The sequence below is a fragment of the Coturnix japonica genome, chromosome 1, assembly GCF_001577835.2.
Source record: "Coturnix japonica isolate 7356 chromosome 1, Coturnix japonica 2.1, whole genome shotgun sequence".
NCBI classification, from domain to species: Eukaryota; Metazoa; Chordata; class Aves; order Galliformes; family Phasianidae; genus Coturnix; species Coturnix japonica.
The window spans coordinates 51586862-51604768 of NC_029516.1; the positions used below are offsets into that span (position 1 = coordinate 51586862).

Sequence of the window (17907 nt, forward strand, 5' to 3'; positions counted from 1 at the left end):
CAGTCTGGTACATGAACCTGGCTTGCTGATGGGTCTAGGACAGCTGACAGCAACATAGCTGGGGCCAAGTAGTGATGTGGTAGGATGGCAGCATCTCCCACAGTTTTAACCTTTGGCATGTTGGGTCTGCTAGCAACAGCTCTGCTGCAGATGTTGTCTAGGGCCTGGGGCCACCAGCTGAAGCCAATCTGGGAGGTCTTTGTGTGGTTTTAGGCTTCTCCCCAGAGCTCAGCTTGCCTCTGAGTGAGACAAACACTAATCAGTCTCAGCAGACTCAGAACTTATTTTTCCCTCTGCTACATTAGCAGCGTATTATAGATGTTTCTGGGAATTCCTCTTGCTTCCTTCTGAAGCTGAGGCAGCAGTTGCCTTCCTCAGTGGGTAGAGCTTAGAAAGGACAGCAGGGCTTTGCTCCAGATGTATGATTACTATAAAGCAATGCAGGTAACTACAAAGCAAAGAACAGAAAAATAAGTTCAGTCAAGACATGTTTGTGGGTGAAGATAAAAGCAATGCCTTTCACACCCTTCATATAGTTTCACTAGCAGTGAGTAATGCAACACTACATACTTCAATGGGCTTCATTTTAAGAAGGTGGGAACAAGAAAATATATTTGGTGACATATCTGTTCACAGTTAAAACTTTAGATACTGAATTCTAGATCTTCCGCTTTTAAGTTGCCACCCCCACAGAAAGAGAATCTTAATGAATTGTCCCTGCTATTTCAGGGAGTGAAGCACTGGAGGAATGTGAAAGAATGTGTTATTTCAGTCACCTGTTTGGTCCCTTCTCAACATCAGCTGATTGCAGCCCATTCTCCCAAGCCTAGAGCTGATTCCCCTGTTGATCTGATAACCTGAACTTGTGTTGCAGTAGCTAATCTTGGTTAGCGACAAGTACCACTGATGGCACTGACCATGTTCTTTATGCTGTGGCACCTGGTAACAGTACTGAGATGAAAGGTACAACTCTGTTGCCTACCTTTGGGACACCTTGCAGAGAATATTCTTTAATAGCAGGAGCAAAGGCAGGAATACAGATACAAAATGGCTTTATGGATTGTTTGTAGGGAAAAAAAGCTCAAAGGGGATCTGAGCTCAAAACTGATTTTATGTAGATGAGTATGATATTAGCAGGCTGATTGAGTTTGCTTGTGATTATTTTACCTTGTAAACCTCCACTCTTCAATGTGTTAAAAGCACACTAAAAATAATTGAGAGGTAATGAACCCTGCTTTTTGTAATCTAAGGAGTGACCCAAGGTAGCAGGTCACTTTGTGAAGTGCGCGATGGCTGTGCTAGCGTAGTCTCCCCCCATCACCCCTCTCCCAGGAGAGATTAGTCTCCTCCCCCCGAGGAGGGTCTGATTAAACTGTGTCAGAGATCACCTCCCTCCTGCTGAAACCATGACATGGAGCTAAATGGGGCAGGCACCAGCTGAGTGCATGCTGCTGGCTGGTCATCAGCCAGAGCCCTCCCTCTGGGGCTTCTGAACATCCCCCTTGCAGCACTGTTATGCCAACCTCTGTGCTCAACCTGACCTCCTCCTCATCATCATCCAACACTGCCCCAGCTATCAGCTGCAGCAGACGGAATGTGAGGCCTGGCATTTTTAATCCAGTAAAACCCTTGCTGTTAATCACGGCAGACAGAACTAGCAGAGCTCCCTGCCATGCCTGCTGCACACTGGTTGCTGCTGCTATTCCTGCCTGACCTCCTCAGCCTGCCCGGTCTCCAGGGCATTTCCTGCTCTGCCTGTGCTTGGTTGCCTTCCCCAGTGGTCAGCGAGCTGCCTGAACAAAAGAAGCTCTGCTCACTCACCCTCAAGACATGCAAAGTCCTTTTCCCACCACTTGCTTCTAGTCCAAAAGTGCCACAAAAGCTTCTGCTATCTTCTCATTCTTTTCCCTTCCTCATATCGTACTTGCAAAAAGACCACATCCCTAGTGAGATTGCTGCCATGGTGTCAACACAACATGAAGTTTGTATGAGACTTAACAAGACCAAGTGCCGAGTCCTGCACTTGGGTCACAACAAACCCACGCAGTGCTACAGGTCTGGGGCAGAGCTAGCAGCAATAGTTACACCTTCCTTAAGGACCTCTTGCTCAGCAGGGTTTTCTGCTTTCCCTTGGACAGAAGTACAAAGATGTGGAGCCGACCCTGAAGATCAAAGAGGTGGATGGCCTGGAGCTTGTGAAGAAGTTCTCAGAGCAGATGGAAAGCATGCTCCGCAGGAAGGTGGAAGCTGTTGAGGTATGGCCATGGGCCCTATGGGAAGGAAGTCCCCTCCCAATGACTCCAAAGCAGCCAGTGCTGACCTCCCTCTGCCTGCACCAGGGGTGCGTGGGCACAGGGGTTGTGTGAGGACTTCCTTGCCAAGCTGAGCAGCTGGCTTCTCTGAGCTTAAAGTAGACACTGGTGGGAGGACGTGGGCGTTCAGACAGGGGAATGCTGGCTGCTTTGTCAGCCCAGGGTAAGAAATAAGACAAAAACAAAGTCTAGGAATAAATATGAGGGAATTAACACTTTTCTCCTTAAAGGTGTTTAATTCTGTAACTGTTAAAAGAAGGGAAAAAGCGTGTGATAAGTGAAAATAAAGTTCATTCTTGCATGATGCTCTCTGGCCACTGAGGACTATAGTAGCTTGTTTCAGCTGCATGTAGCTCAATTCTTGCATTCCCTGATCAAGATCTTCAAGGAAAACACTTGGACTTTCAGTGTACAATGGGAAATGTGGTGTAGGTGGCAAATGGGCTTCAGATGTTGCTGTGTTGTGGATGAGGAGAGCAGGTAATCATTACGGCCCCTCTCACATCTAAGGATCTATCTACCCACTATACAAAGCATATTTCTGTAGTCACAGAGCCTTGACTGTTTAAGACGTCTAATGTGGAAAAGTCATACAGAAACACATCATTTGAATCTCAAACTGAAATGTGGGCATATTTAGATCCAGGGCTTTGGCCCATTATGTTAAATTCACAGCCAGACCTTTCCAGTGTTTGGATTGCCTTATCCTTTGTGAAGGAGCACAAAGTATCTTTGCTGAAAGTGTCACTAATTGTGCAACTCTGAAAACATGAGCATTCTTATCTGGATTCCTTCCCAGCCTGCATGTGAAGTGAGAATTAGTGCCCTGAAGCATTATATTGGAGAATACTAGTGATTATATTGGCACCATAAAAGGTCAGATCTCATAAACAGCCATAGCATCACCGAGTCCTTTACAAAACCAAGTTACTGTCTTTTTTCTTAGCAACAATAGCAGACTGTGTCTCCTTTTCTTTTGACAAGTTATTGACATCAGACTGGGTCCAAAATGCCTTTCCCATGGTTTTTTGGACGGGTTCATGGAAAATGAAATATATCTGTTTTTCATCTAAATGAATATGTTTCTATTTGTGTGTATATGGCCTACAATGACTGAGACTCCTTGGGAGGCTTTTAGGGACTCCAGAGTAAGAAGGTGTAAACGCACTCAGCAATAAAAGCTGTGACTTCCAAGTCATAAATCTGCAGCATGGGATGACAGCATAGAAAAGGAAGGGGAATGTTTGTAGCCTAGTATCTGTGCTGTAGTGAAAGAGACAGTCATGTCTTCTTGTTATGTGAATGCCTGTTAGTGGTGGAAAAGCTTCTGGGCACTTCCCATAGCATCTCGTCTTTCTTTATTTTCATTAGAGGTTGGTGGAAGCAGCAGAGGATGCAGATCTGAACCACGAGTACAACTCCTCACTGGAGGTAAGTTGGTCCCTGTCAGTGACAAAATATGGTTCATATCCTCATAAGGACCAGGCAACAGGCTGACCTAGCAGCACCCTCCCACCTCTAGCACCTCGTGCAGTGCACGTGACCTATCCAGGAGCCAATTTAGGAGTATCTTTGTCTTCAAAACACTCAGCTGATCTAGAAACTAACACAACTCCTTGGGCAGATCCCAAGCCTAAGTAACACCTAGGGGATTAATCCCTTTGACACAGGGATGACAGGGATTTGGGAAGACACTGGGTTGCATCATATTGCAATAGAGGTTTTACCTTTATTGCACACCAGCATTGTCATTCTGTGACACATTAGCGCAAATTAGCTGGTGCCTGGGATATTAGCTAAAAATTGGCGTATGAGCAACAGGGACAATCCTGTTGCAAAGGTCATAATGTTACTAATACCCATAGCAAACTATTGATCCCAATGAGCAGAGTTTCTCACTAGCTGCCATCATCTTTTCTCTAGTTTGCAAACACACACTTGTCAAGACCTCCTGTTGGATAAAAGTTTGGTGCTGTCCATGCAACTTGGACAATTGGCTTTCCCTTAGTAACTGTCTGTAACTAAACTATAGGATTATTGCTGGTGAAAGGAACTGGACTGCAAACTGATTAATGAAGTCCATTATCCACACTAAGCACTGAGTGCATAGCAGAAGTGCAGGCTACTGTTGATTCTAGGAAAGGCAGGGACTGAAAATGCTTCACAAAACCAACCCAGATATCTCTTTTACCCACTTGTTTACGAATCACATTGTAGTCTTATACTTCTTGCATCAGCTGCATTCACAGTATCAAGACACATGGCCCTTTATTCACACACACAGATCACACCTCCAAGTACTGATAGTACTTGAACATAATAAGCCTTTAAAGGGCCTCTTACCTCAGATAAAGTAAAAAAAACGGCTGTTATCCAACAGGGAAGACTGTCCTGAAAACATTAACATGTCCATAGCCGCTAAATCCCCAGGGGGCCTTAACAGGGGAGATTTGTGTTGTCTTTGAGCACCTTCTGCTCTGTTCTTTGCTCTTGATGAGCTTCTGCTGCCTGGAGTGACAGTGAGAGGATAATCCAATCTCAGTGTACATCAGGAGTTAACTCCAGAGATGGGGCAACTAAGGTCAGTACAGGCATTCTCTAGCAAACCTGTGAGCCAGATCCAGTGAGACACTATACCTCTCCAGACAGCAGCATAAATGCTGCTGGTTGACCATGGGAATCTATCACTGCATCCCTTTGCTCTTAGGAGGCTCTTTGGCAGTTGGCTTGATTATGCTTGCAACCTGCCAACAAGAAACTGGGCAGGAACCGTAATTTGGGCAGCTTGACACTTTTCATTGGCAGCGGCTGTCCTTTGGTACTCATCTTGAGGCTAATTGAAGCCCATATTCTCCAGATTTCCCTCCTTTTTTGTGTGAAAAAACATCCTTTAATTTTTTTCAGGTAGTACTAATCACTGTGCTCTCATTGTCTTTCTCTTTTTCATTGTCTTCATTAACAGTTTGATTACTACAACTCCCTCCTGATTAATGAGAAGGATGAAAATGACAATTACGTGGAACTTGGAGATGAATTCATTCTGGAGCCAAATGAGCATTTCAATAACCTGCTGGTAAACACAACATACAGTGATATCCAGCTCCCTACCAATGTCTACAACAAAGGTAATGGATGACTGGCCTTTACTTTCTCTCTCCTAGTAGGGTGGTGTGAAATCTAAATGGGAGTTATAAGATCTGAAGAGAGGATGAGGAAAGGAAAAGAGAAAGAAAAATTGAGAAAGAAAGAAAACAAAAACGGGTCTGGAAAGGTATTTTCTCAAGATGCAGTTATGCCTGTGTTGCAGTCTATCACTGTGACAAGGCTCAGGTGCAATCTGCTCTTGGAAGACCTCTAAGTGATAGACAGTCCTCCATTTTAGGCAGGCGGCGTAGTCTGTTAGATTCATCTCTATAACCAGAGATGCTGTGAAATGAAATGCAATTGGCAATTGCTATTCTGTACAAAGGGTCCGATCTATCAAGATGTTTAGGCGTCAAGAATCTCACTGATTTCGGCTGAGAAAATAGATCCCAAGTATCTCTAGGTTATGAGAGCCTAACACCATGCAGACGCTCTTAATTCCCAGTGAGCTCACTCACAGGGGAATGGTGACAATTCACAGCTGTTACTGGGGCATGACTGTTCTGGGCTATTTGCATTTCTCAATGAGACTTTAGTAGCTGCAGGAGCCCAGGAAGACCCTGAGGCTCATACAGCCTCATTTGAGCCCAGCCTGTCCTCCCACCCTCGCACATTGATGCCATTCTACCTATGCAACAGGAAATAGTCTGTTCTTAAGACAATGCACACACTGCAGAAGCTGCTGGCTAAAACCCAGCTGTGACTGTCCTAAGTTTACTGCTGAGTTTGGTCAACACACAAAGATGCGTTGAACTGGCTCCTTGCCTGGCACCCAGTTCATTCTTCCTGTTGAATACATTTGGGAAACAAACAAAAAATCCATTATTTCTTTCATAGATGGAGCTCATTTACAAACCTCAGGACCAGATGGGGCTGGCACTGTTGACTGAGCTCACAACTGGTACATTATTTAGAGGGACAATAGAGGGAGTTTCATTTCTCGCCAGATTTTAAATTGATTTCATCTGGTCTGAGACCCCCAGACACAAAAACTTGCACACAGTCAAGCCACCAGCAGGGCTGGCTGCAGCTGAGCACAAGGTAGGCAGCTGGCTGCAGTGGCACATGGAAAGGTGGCCAAATGGCTGCTGTCAGAGACAGCAGAGATGCTGTACCCAGCTATCTGATCTCTTGTCTGTACAACTGGACACAAACCATCCAGCTGCTCTTGCTGCAGCTGGAGAATAAGCAGGATATGGAGGAGGATGTGGTGGAGGCTGTTTCTGTACCCGGGGCTCCTCTTGGGAGCAGGCCTGGCAGCACTTGCTCCCTCTCTCATGTATGGCAATGGGCTCAGCAAGCTTTTGCTCTCCACAGCTCTTTTGGCTCCTTTCCTGCATGAGCTACTTTGATCCCATCACTGGGGAGCCAGTTAAATTTTGCTACTTTGATCAAAACTGAAATGACTAAACAGGAAGTGGTAGGTCAAATTCCTGTCCTGTTTGACATTAATACTGTTAATCCTGTTGTGACCACTTTCCTACAGTTCCCTTCTTCTATTGCTGCTGCTCTGTTTGGTCCCCCGAGGCAATGACTCAACACAGACACTGCATGTACGCTGCTTCCTACGACTTCTCACAAATCTGCAACTTTATATTGGTTCTGATGAGATCGAGGGCAAGGGAGGACAACTCAAGCTTTCTGAAGGAGAGGGAAAGAGAGGAAGAAAAACGCGAGGAAAAAGTGGAGAGACAGAAACAGCATGTAAAACCTAGGGCTCCTCTGTCTAGGGTAATTGCATCATGGGGACTAGCATAAATTTAAACACTGCAGAAAGGCTGTTCCACTTAGTGGTGCTTCCAGCAATTGCTTACAACAGCTCAGACCTGTCTGTGCTCACTTGCTTATCATCCCTAGTCTCTCAGAGCCTTCTTCTGACTGGGTGGAAGAGAAATAGGAATAGTGGTATATGGTCCAGCTGGGACCACCTCCAGCCAAAAGGGATGACCTGCCCTCTGTAGTTGACTTGAACCATGCATTCTGCTCCCTCCACTGCTTCTACTGGAGAGCTGCTGGTGAGGGGACAGGAGTCATTGTGAGGGACTGTGATGAAGGGACATGACTTTGGGCAGATCAGGAAGAAACACCTTTGGAGAAGGCTGTATTCCTCCAGGGTCATCTTCATTCCCATCCCAATCTGCATCTTGAAGGAGGGTGAGGCAGGAGAGTCTCCCCTCCTATACATCCTTTTTTGCTCATGTTATACTCTTTTTCACTGCAGATCCTGACATCCTGAATGGTGTTTACATGTCAGAAGCCTTGAACCCTGTCTTTGTGGATAACTTTGAAAGGGATCCTACACTGACCTGGCAGTACTTTGGCAGCTCCACAGGGTTCTTCAGGCTCTACCCAGGTAAGAGCGCAGCCATCAGCTCAAGTCTTTCAGCACAGAGCAGGATGAAGTGGAGCTGTGTGCAAGCCCAGGGTGGGCATAGCATGTCCTTATGAAGGACAAAGTGTGGTGAACCAAAAGTCTTAGTGCTACCTTAGGCTGAAGGAATAGCATCCATAGAGGGCAGAAAGCCTTATTTCTTTCCAAGATTGCCCCCCAGGTATGTTGCACTTGAAGCCCCAGAGAAGCCTGTTTGTAGGATTGTGCCTTGGTCAGACTGCCCTGCTGCTTTTTAGTTGCAGTCACAGTGCCACAGCCCCTTTTCATCCCCAAGGCCACACATGCCCAAAACAGCTGCTCAGCCTGACTTACTTGCTCACTGGTTGTGAGCACTGTGTAAGGTCATAGCACTAGAGGGAGGGCCCACGCATGCTTGGAGGAGGCTGAGACCCTCCACAGCTGCAGTATGGCCTGGTGACCTCTCTGTCAGATGGCTGTGTGCCCTTGCTTTATGACCTGCCTGCCAAGTGCTACAGAATGGAACAGAGGACTGGCTGAGCAGAGCCTCCAGCAGGGAATGTAGGACACATCGCTCTCTCTGCAGCTGCTGCCTTACGCTCTTGATGAGAAAAAAGATGTGGAGAACTACATAAGAATGTTTAAAGTAAGTTAAGTGCAACTGCTCCTCAAATTTTACCAGACTATATAGAGATACCAGCCAACACCTAACAATATTCATTAAGAAAATTTTAATAGCTTTCTGGGAACTGCTGAACACCACACAGCTCTGCTTATGCTATGGAGACACTGGCAGGGTGTCCATGCCTGTTTGTGTTTATGCTGATGATTGCTCCCTTTGCTGCTCCCCTCAGGAATAAAGTGGCTACCAGATGAGAATGGGGTCATCTCCTTTGACTGCAGGAATCGTGGCTGGTAAGCATTGCAGAGAAAGTTGGTTCCTCCCTCTCCCTCTTTTCAAGGTGACACCTGGGGAGCTACTGATCAGCAGTCACTGTGCTATGCTGTTCATGCAAGAGAAGGGTACATAAATAAATAGAGGCCAGCTTTCCGCAGGGGATCTGACATGTGCCACATGGAAAGTATTGCATGTGCATCCTTCCTCTGTCCCATCCTTCTTAATCCTGATGCTAAAGGAATGGGGCTTTTCACTCAGAAACACAAGCATCCACTCAGTTTGTCCAGCACATCTGAATGGTATAGTAGCAGTTGACACTCTTGGCTGAAACCTGGACATATGTCTGCAGCTGTCCCAATTCTTATCCATGTGGGAAGGGGCTGAGGCCAGTGGGACAGACAGGTGTGTAGCAAGAGCCCTGCTTGGTGAACAGCTGGACCCTGTGGGATAGCCATACTCATAGTGCACATTATGCTGTGCCTCACATCACCCAGATGCATATGCCCAGAAATTCACCACTCCAGACTCTCAACATGGTTTCTTGTGTTCCTCTTTTTATCAAGGTACATCCAAGCAGCCACCTCTCCCAAGGACATAGTCATCATTGTGGATGTCAGCGGAAGCATGAAGGGCCTGCGAATGACCATTGCCAAACACACCATTGTCACCATTCTAGATACTCTTGGGGAAAATGACTTTGTCAATATCATTGCAGTAAGTATGTCTTTGGTCAGGATGCACTGGTACTACTCTCTCCTTTTTCAAGACCCTGGCCATGATGAAAATGGTCTGATTACCCAGAGAGAACCAGCACCAATAAACACAAGAGGAAAATTTTTCCATGATTCACAGCAAGACTGGAGGATTCTGAGACAGATTAAAGGCAAATGGCCATTCACCTCCTAATTCTGAAGGCTAATTCAAGCACTACCTCTTTCACCAGGCTTTGCATATAAGTTTGCTGAGGCATAATCACCAAGATATAAAACCTGCTTTTTCATGACAGCTTTCCCATTGTGTAATATGGTTAGAAACTCCAGTGGCGACAGCTCTGTCTTTATATGGATGGATGGATGGATGGTGGATGGATGGATGGATGGATGGATGGATGGATGGATGGATGGATGGAGGGATGAATAGCATTGGCAGATAAAAGGAAGGAAATTGTTAAGAAGATGTAAATATAGTCTATTCTTAAAAATAAATATATATATATTTACATATATATATATATTTTTTTTTCAAATCACAGAAAGGTCAGGTGATGCTACACCTACACTAAGAGCCTTCTGGCTCAGGTATATTACAGCCTGACCTAAGCTCCTATTGATAAGCTGAGCATTGGTAACCATCAGTAAGCACTACCTTAACCTATGACAAATACGCTCATCTGAACCTTAGAGGAAAAGGTTGATAATGGCATCTCCTTCCTCACATACATATCAGGCTGGAAGCAGACACAGCACTAGTAATTCAGTGGATGTGGGCTAACTTGACATGTTACTATTTAGCTGTGTGACTGTTGGGCTACAAAACCACTGACAAGGTTCATCTGATGACTGGAGCTCAAAGTCTACAGAAGTCAAAAAAATATGAGTAAATATTATAATAAGCAATTGTAAGAGGGGGCATGGGCTTGTAGAGGATGGAGATATCTAGAATACCTGGGTGGGGAAAAAGTTATTGTATGTGTGGATGTGCCCAAATGTAATACAGCAAACCCTATAATTAACAAATTATTTAAACATACGTGAATTATATTTTTTCCTTGATCACTACAAACAAATTCTAAAGAGAAAAATATATAAAATGTGTTATGTGAATGCTTTTCAGCCTTCACTCAGGATATTGCATCAAATTTATCCTCATTTTGTCTTTGCAGTACAATGATTATGTTCATTTTATTGAACCCTGTTTTAAGGGTATCCTGGTCCAAGCAGACAGAGACAACAGAGAGGTGAGTACCAGGCTTCCATTAATGCTATCCAGGCAATAAAGGCATATCACTTAACGTGATAAGTGCATGGGGTTAAGATGCTGCAACACAAAACTCTAGGAAAAAGAAAGTTATCTCCTAGAATCATGTAGGTCTGCATTTCAGAAGCAAACACCAGCTCAGTGGCGTATGCTGATTCTGGCTCATCATTGCATAAAGGCACTGTGACACTGGGTTAATTTGATGCTAAATGATAGCAACCAGGTAGTGCATCCCTTCACATCTTCATCAGTTTTCTCTCCAAATTTCTCTCCCAGCCCAGCTCTGGGTTGCAGAGCACGCCCCCCGAGGGTGACATCTCCTACAGCATTTCCCAGCAGACCCTCGTGTCTTTTGGACCTTGTCCATTTTGTGGAGAGCACTCTCTGCGGGCTTTGTCTCAACCAGATCAAAGCCAGTTTGAACACTTGTTTTCTTTTCCCCTTATTCTGTTGCTCTCTCCTACACAGGAATGGTTTTGTTGTTGTTGTTTTTCCTGAAGATGTGGATAGAGGAAAGTCTAGTTTCTATTTGTTTGGTTTTTTTTTCCCCTTGTGTGATGTTTCACGGTCCACTGGGAATTCACAGACCATGGGCTGTCCTCTCTAATATGATGGCGCTGCTAACAGCACAGCCACTTATCCACCTCCATCTGTGGCAGTGTGACACTACCCTGCCCACCAGGATGGGTTTGTCAGGTCTCTTTTTCTTCCCCCCTCCAAGAACGAGGCTGCTTGCAGCTCACCACTGCTTTTTCTGGGTTCTTGACAGCATTTCAAGCAGCTGGTGGAAGAACTGCAGGCAAAAGGAGTGGGAACGGTGAACAAGGCCTTGACGGAGTCCTTCAAAATCCTGAGGGAGGTGAGAGGCTCTCTGCTGATGCTCACACAGGGCACGTGTATCCCTGCTCTCCCCTCTGTATCTGATGTAGCACAGTCATCATGATGCTATGGGGGAGTTGATACAAACTACTCTCTCAGGTCTCGAATTTGTGACAAAAGTGACCAGGTATAGGTTTGCGTAGGTTGTGCTACTGAACCTGCCCAGGATGGCAGCTGAGTGCCCAGGGGAACCGTGCTCATGGATATGAGGACTCCACAGATGAAGGGACATCTCCTCACTTGGCCCCACTGAATCAGCCTCTCCTCCTCCTCATTGCTGTGTTGCACTGGCTCATCATAGGCCAGGAGGATTTTGGCTGTGATAAGGCCCATAAATAATTCATTGCCTTATGTGAACATTTGCGAGTTCTGCTTGGAGGTAAATGTGTGACTGAATTCTATTCCTTAAGAAATATTAACCAAAAAAAAAAAAAAAAAAAAGGTCCAAGAGCTGCTGGATACCCCCACCTCCTCACTGCTCTGTCTGTAGTGGGTTAGGTGGAAAGATGTCTGTGCCCTTGGTGCTGGCAAAATATACATAGCAGTATGATGCCAGTGGCCCAAATGAGGGTGCAGATGTTAAAGGATGTAACAGAGATCTTGGCATCCTGGGAAAGATTCTCCACTCTTACTCGTTTTGCAGACTATAAATTTAAGCTCATTGGCTACGTAGTGGCCATGTTCCTAATTTATGCTGGTGCAAGTATGATCAGAGCTGAATCCACCAGTGGTGGTGGCTGAGCTGGCTTGGCAGTGGTGCCTAAAGCATGATGTACTTAATGGCAAACTAAGAAGAGTAGTTCAGCATCATCATTGATATAGTTTGACATATTTTGGGGAAGATAATTGCTTAGATGATCATGGAAACAGCAATGATACAAACCTAGAACAATTACATGCACTAGATGTCTGCTAGGTTTATCTAAATGTATCCTTGCATTTTATGGCAAAATAGATTTCATCTTCATAACAAAAGACCCAGAGCATATGTAGGCTTAAGCAGCATAAATAAGAATACTTAAACCATTGTTCCCCCAGAATAGAACTGGTTTCTTAAAGTGTCACCGGTTATGTACAGTGACAACAGATTAAAGAAACTTATCGCAGTTCAGCTGCAGGCCCTCTTAACCAGCACAGTTTTGCAGGGCTCAATGGAGAAGAAGGGAGCACAGCCCTGAAGACAGCCTCCTTGTCCCAGCTGACATAACAGGTAGCTCTGCCAGGCACATGAACCAAAACCAGCCTGGTCCCACCAGAGAAGAGGCTGCACACCTCCTCCACAACCAGCATGTCTCACTCATTGGACTAGGCAATCCCCAAGCCTGCAGAAGGATGTTCCCTGCTAGCATGCGTGTGGTTCAAGGACTTTGAAATCTCTTAAAGCTTTACTAGATCCCAGTCACTCATAGGGGCAGAAAAGGGGCTGCATCACCATGTCCTGCAACAAACCCATGGTGCTCCTGCTGTAGTCATGCAGATAAGGCATGCAACAGAGGGGCTGGAGTGCAGTCTGGGTGGAAGCAGCCACCCCCCTCCGTCAGACAAAATTCACATTCTCAGCCTGTAATCATAACTGTTCCTCGCAGATTGTCTGTCCTGTTATTGTTCACAAGAGCCTAAGCAAGAGAATGAAAGATGCTACATCACACTGGTGAAACAGGCTTTGCTGATTACAATAGACAACCAGTAATAATATCTATAATGAAAGTGACTGCAAAATTTCCCTGGTAATTTTCCTCAGTCCAATTGCTTTTAGAATTAATAGCCTGGCAGAGATGCATTCAGTGAGCTACGAGTGGCAGAGGGGGTGAAGGAGAGCACGGTCTCTCACCGTCCTTGTTTCCCTCCATGATGCCCTGGGGGAAGCAGGGCATATTTTAATCTCAAACGCAATCCACACAGCAGCTCCAGGAGCACAGTAAGCCAGAGCATCCCCTGCCTCTGCCACGCTCCATAAGCCACTTACACTCTCTGTTTCAATTTAGCCACACACCACGTAGTTTCACTGAAATATGCATCTCAGGGGAACGATGGTGCTAAGCACACATTCAAAAGCATTTTCCAATTCTCAAGTGTCAAGCGCAGCCTTCTGAGTTCCTTTTTGGCTTATCAAGTTTGAGTCTATCTCACTGCTGCCTTCTTTCTTCCCACATGCTGGGCACGTCTCCTCGCTTTTTTCCATCGGGTGTGTAGCTCTTAGTTTGGCCACTGCCCTCCCTGGAGCAGAGTGCTCCCAGCAGAACCCAGTGCTGCAGCCTATCGAGCACTAAGCAGAGCAGAATAATTACTTCCCTTGTTTTACACTCCACATCCCTCTTAAAGCAACGAAAGACAACAGTTACTTTTCTTCAGACTCTGTCACATTGTTAATTCACAGGCAGCTGATCTGTCTCTGCACTGGAGCCTCCAATTATTCTTCCCAGTGTAAATAAATTGTAAATACATTTTTATATTTGCATAGTCGTGCAATGTAGGTACATATATACCTATGCAAATATGCTCCCCCAAATCCTAGGGGTGTCATACATACATTCATATATTCATTATAGGTCAACCTCTGAGAACTAGTGTCATGGAGAGGGTAAACCTGTCTGATGTAAGAAACCGAAAGAGCTTGTGGCCTCTTACATCCCACCTAGGTGGGACTTTACCTCTGCATACTCATGGTAGGAGTGTCACTATTTTTTTCTAGCACTGGTGTAGATGCTTAAGGACTACTTATCCATCTAGTTTATTTCCCACATAGAATGTACTTTCTGTCAGTACCTTATTGCCCTTTGGGATCTCAGCAAGGTCTCAGTCTGCTCTCAGCCCACAGGTCTAGCAGCACCTTCTGCAATTCTTACCCTTTCTGCTCAGCACAGATTATTTGAATGCTTTCAGCTTTCCTTTTCTTTAAACCAACCACTTTGTGACCCTCCCTGTAATCCTTTCTATTCTTTCTTACCCCTTCAGACTGTACCCAGCCACTACGATACTGTTCTTTTGATGATAAAGCATAGGAGGCTATAATGCATTCTGTCTGATTTTTTCCCTGCTGTCTTTGTTGTGTCTTTTTTGTTTTGTTTTGTTTGACCATCTGCCAACATACTCTTTGTATTCCCTTTCTTCTCACCAGAAAGTTTATAAATCTTTTCTTCATTCCACTCACATCTTTCTGGACTTGGATTCTGCAGTATATTTTCCAGGATATGCAAAGCTTACAATCTCCTGTTTGCCAGCCTCTGCCATTCTGCTTAAAGCCATCTCTTGTTTCTCCTTCAATGACTTTCTGTTTCTTCCCTAGTGCTAACTTTCTGCCTAGGGGGGACTTGTCAATTAGTTTGAATGCCTCATAATTCTGTAGGCATGTCTGTGTGAATGGGGCAGGCAGAGGTGGAGGGGGACCACTCAGCCATCTGGCCAGATGGGTGTATCATTATTCAGGGGATGTGTATGCCACTGAGCTTTGCTGATGTTCCCATTGCTTCACCATTGTTTTGACCAGGCTGAAACTGCAACGTAAATAGCAATGAACAAATAATTGAGCACAAGACACCGTGACCCTGAATAGATTAGATCGTGCGGGTTACTCCTGGCAACATAGTATCATAGTCTCGTGCAAACTTATACAGGAGAAATCACAGACCGAATCTCTAGCCCACACCACTTCAGACGTCTGGTCTTTGGTCATCTTGCTCCCCATCTCACCTTGTTTCACACTGAAAAGTCTTCAGTCAGAACAGGGAATTATGCTCAGAACTTCGTGTGAGCGTTTCCAGATCATTTCTACATCTGCATCCAGCCACAAAAGGATCCAAACATCAGGGATTACCTCTTGTTCATTTGTTTTCTAAATCTGTTTTTTTAATCTCTCTTTCTGTGACAGTGATGATCTCATTTTCCCTGTTGAAAATATCATCTACTCCAGTAATTAGGAGACTGCTGTTTCTGATACAGCATCGAATTTCTCAGTATTTCAGTATTGTGAAGTCTAAAGAAGCTATAGGGGAGATGTCTGAAGTAGTTTGTTCAAATGGTGGGCAACCTTAGTAAAGCATTAATTTAATAACTGAACAAAACACTTTGCAGATTGCAAGTCTAAATAAGCTGCTTTTGTAATTACAAGGTTTGCATATCTGTTATTTGTGCCTCATTCTGATGTCTCCTGCACCACCATAACCCTGCACCTCTGTGATGGAAACTTACATTTGCCATTCTCTCTGGAAACCATTAGTGTCTGCTCTAGGAATAGCTCACCTGAGATTCCTTCTCATCTTCCTCCTCTGGTGGTTAATAGCACAATCCCATGTGGCTGTCAGCTGCTTTTCCTTTTCCCTCCTTTGTACCTAAGGGCATCCTATTCTTGCTCCTGTTCAGCAGTCCCAGGCTCTGCCTTGGGTCCCCTTGTCAAACAGGAGACACTCCTGCTGTGACACTCCTGGCAGGCTCTAGCTATCCTTTATCTGGTACTCAGGGCTTTTCCATGGTACAAGGCATAGAAATTTCATGGACCACTGGAAACATCAGAGCCTGGGGACTCTACAGAGAAATATATGCATATGACCATATAACCTCACTGCTTAGGATGAGAGGGAATGGTCTCAAGCTGCACCAGGGGAGATTCAGGTTGGGTGTTAGGAAACATTTCTTCTCAGTAGTGGTGATGCAGTGGCACAGGCTGCCCAGGGAGGTTGTGGTATCACCATCACTGGAGGTGTTCCAGAACCGTGTGGATGTGGCACAGAGGAGCATGGTCAGTGGGCATGGTGGGGGAGAGATGATGGTTGGACTTATAGGTCTTTTCCAGCCCTGAGGATTCTGTGGTTCTTTTTTATAATTATCTGTCCAGGTGTCAGTGATACAACATGATTATTAAGCAACAGAGAGCAATGGGGTCATCATACACATGGTTCTAATAGTGGGCACTCAGAAGGTGTTGAATTCATGGTCACTGAAATAGAGTAATATTTATTTCAGTGATATTAAGAGTGGTACTGTAGAAGACAGGACCACTAACATCAATGTGGGGATATATTATGGTGATATTAACAACAACTCTGGTATTTTATATAGATGAATAACCATAGAGGTAATGGTAGGAGCAGTGAAATGGCTGAGGAAATCTTGACTGTGATTAGATTTCTGGATATTGATGGTCACGATGCCAATCTGCAGAAGTAGCACAGTGCCATTCATACTGGTCAAGATGCTTGACTTTTGTCGTAACCGCCTTGCCAAGCCAGAAGGCACTTATGAATTGAAACCTGAAACACATCACGAGTCTCAGTTCACACCCTGCATTCTGTCCAGTGTCTGCTTTTATTTTATGCAATTAGTCTTGCCACTTCAAGCCTTTATTCCTGATTTATAATATATGTCTATTCTCTCCAGCTTAAAATCGATGCTGTTTGATATAACCTCAGCCACCCTTCTATTACCCTTCCATACTCTCCATCTCATGCCACAGCCTCATTAATTTTCTGTACAGAGCTGTCATATCTTCCTCTTTCCATACTTTTCACTCTGCATACCAGCTTCTGCAGCTTTCTATGCTACCTCTGTATGCCTTAAATATCACTTAAGCACAGATACTGGCCCTCTCTCATTACAGCACGTGGTCTCACTATCTGATGAATTTGTGCTCTACTTCAGTGCTGATGGCAGTAGCCTTGTTTTTTCATGTGTTCCTGTTTCTCGTTGCTCTGCTCAATAGATTGATGGATTTGCCCTGAAATAATGAGTCTGATTACCCCTTCCTCTCACATTTTCTGCCATAAAAAGTGACAGTTATTGCTGTCGAATCAGAATGGCGGTGTTTATGGTCAGTCTATAGCCATTTAGCATAAATGAATGTGACTGCACAAGCAGTGAATTGCACCCTTCCTCTACATTGCTTTTCTTCTTATTTTACTTCTGTAAAGCTTCCAGCAACCACATTTGCTAGTAAGTGCTGTAGAAATATATAGATATATGCAACATCAAAACAGCGTCCTTTTGCAAGGAGAGCTTTCTGAGGTCAGGGTGGGATTTGCAAGAGGAAGACAGGATCTGGACCTTGGTGAATAAAGACACCGCAGCAACATGGAATGGGTCAGTGCCGCAATAACTAATAATGCTCCTCACTCTGCTTGCAGTTCAGAGATGCTGGCCAAGGAGGCTTGTGTAACCAAGCCATCATGCTGATCACAGACGGAGCAGTGGAGGATTACGAAGCTGTGTTTGAAAAGTACAACTGGCCAGATCGGAAGGTTTGTCTGGGAAGTGACAGATAGGGCAAAGAAAGGTGCTATCCAGCCACGGTGGGAAGAAGATGATCCAAGGTGCTGGGCAGAGCTGAGCAACAAAACACCTGCGTGCATCCTGCT

At 44.9% G+C, this 17907-nt stretch overlaps 1 protein-coding gene across 3 annotated transcripts in view; it reads left to right on the forward strand.

The window, feature by feature from the left end:
* Positions 1-1594: 1594 nt before the first annotated feature.
* CACNA2D4 (calcium voltage-gated channel auxiliary subunit alpha2delta 4) overlaps positions 1595-17907 on the forward strand; it is a 97174-nt gene continuing 80861 nt past the window's right edge. The window contains exons 1-9 of one of the 3 annotated variants that reach the window (XM_032445295.1): positions 1595-2255; positions 3684-3743; positions 5275-5437; positions 7678-7809; positions 8661-8721; positions 9268-9418; positions 10587-10661; positions 11451-11540; positions 17677-17790. In XM_032445295.1, coding sequence (XP_032301186.1) covers positions 2217-2255; positions 3684-3743; positions 5275-5437; positions 7678-7809; positions 8661-8721; positions 9268-9418; positions 10587-10661; positions 11451-11540; positions 17677-17790 — 885 coding nt within the window. In that variant the 5' untranslated portion in view covers positions 1595-2216. Of the gene's footprint in view, positions 2256-3683; positions 3744-5274; positions 5438-7050; positions 7188-7677; positions 7810-8660; positions 8722-9267; positions 9419-10586; positions 10662-11450; positions 11541-17676; positions 17791-17907 lie in introns of those variants that run through there. The other 2 variants (XM_032445296.1, XM_032445298.1) reach the window with 2 other exon arrangements.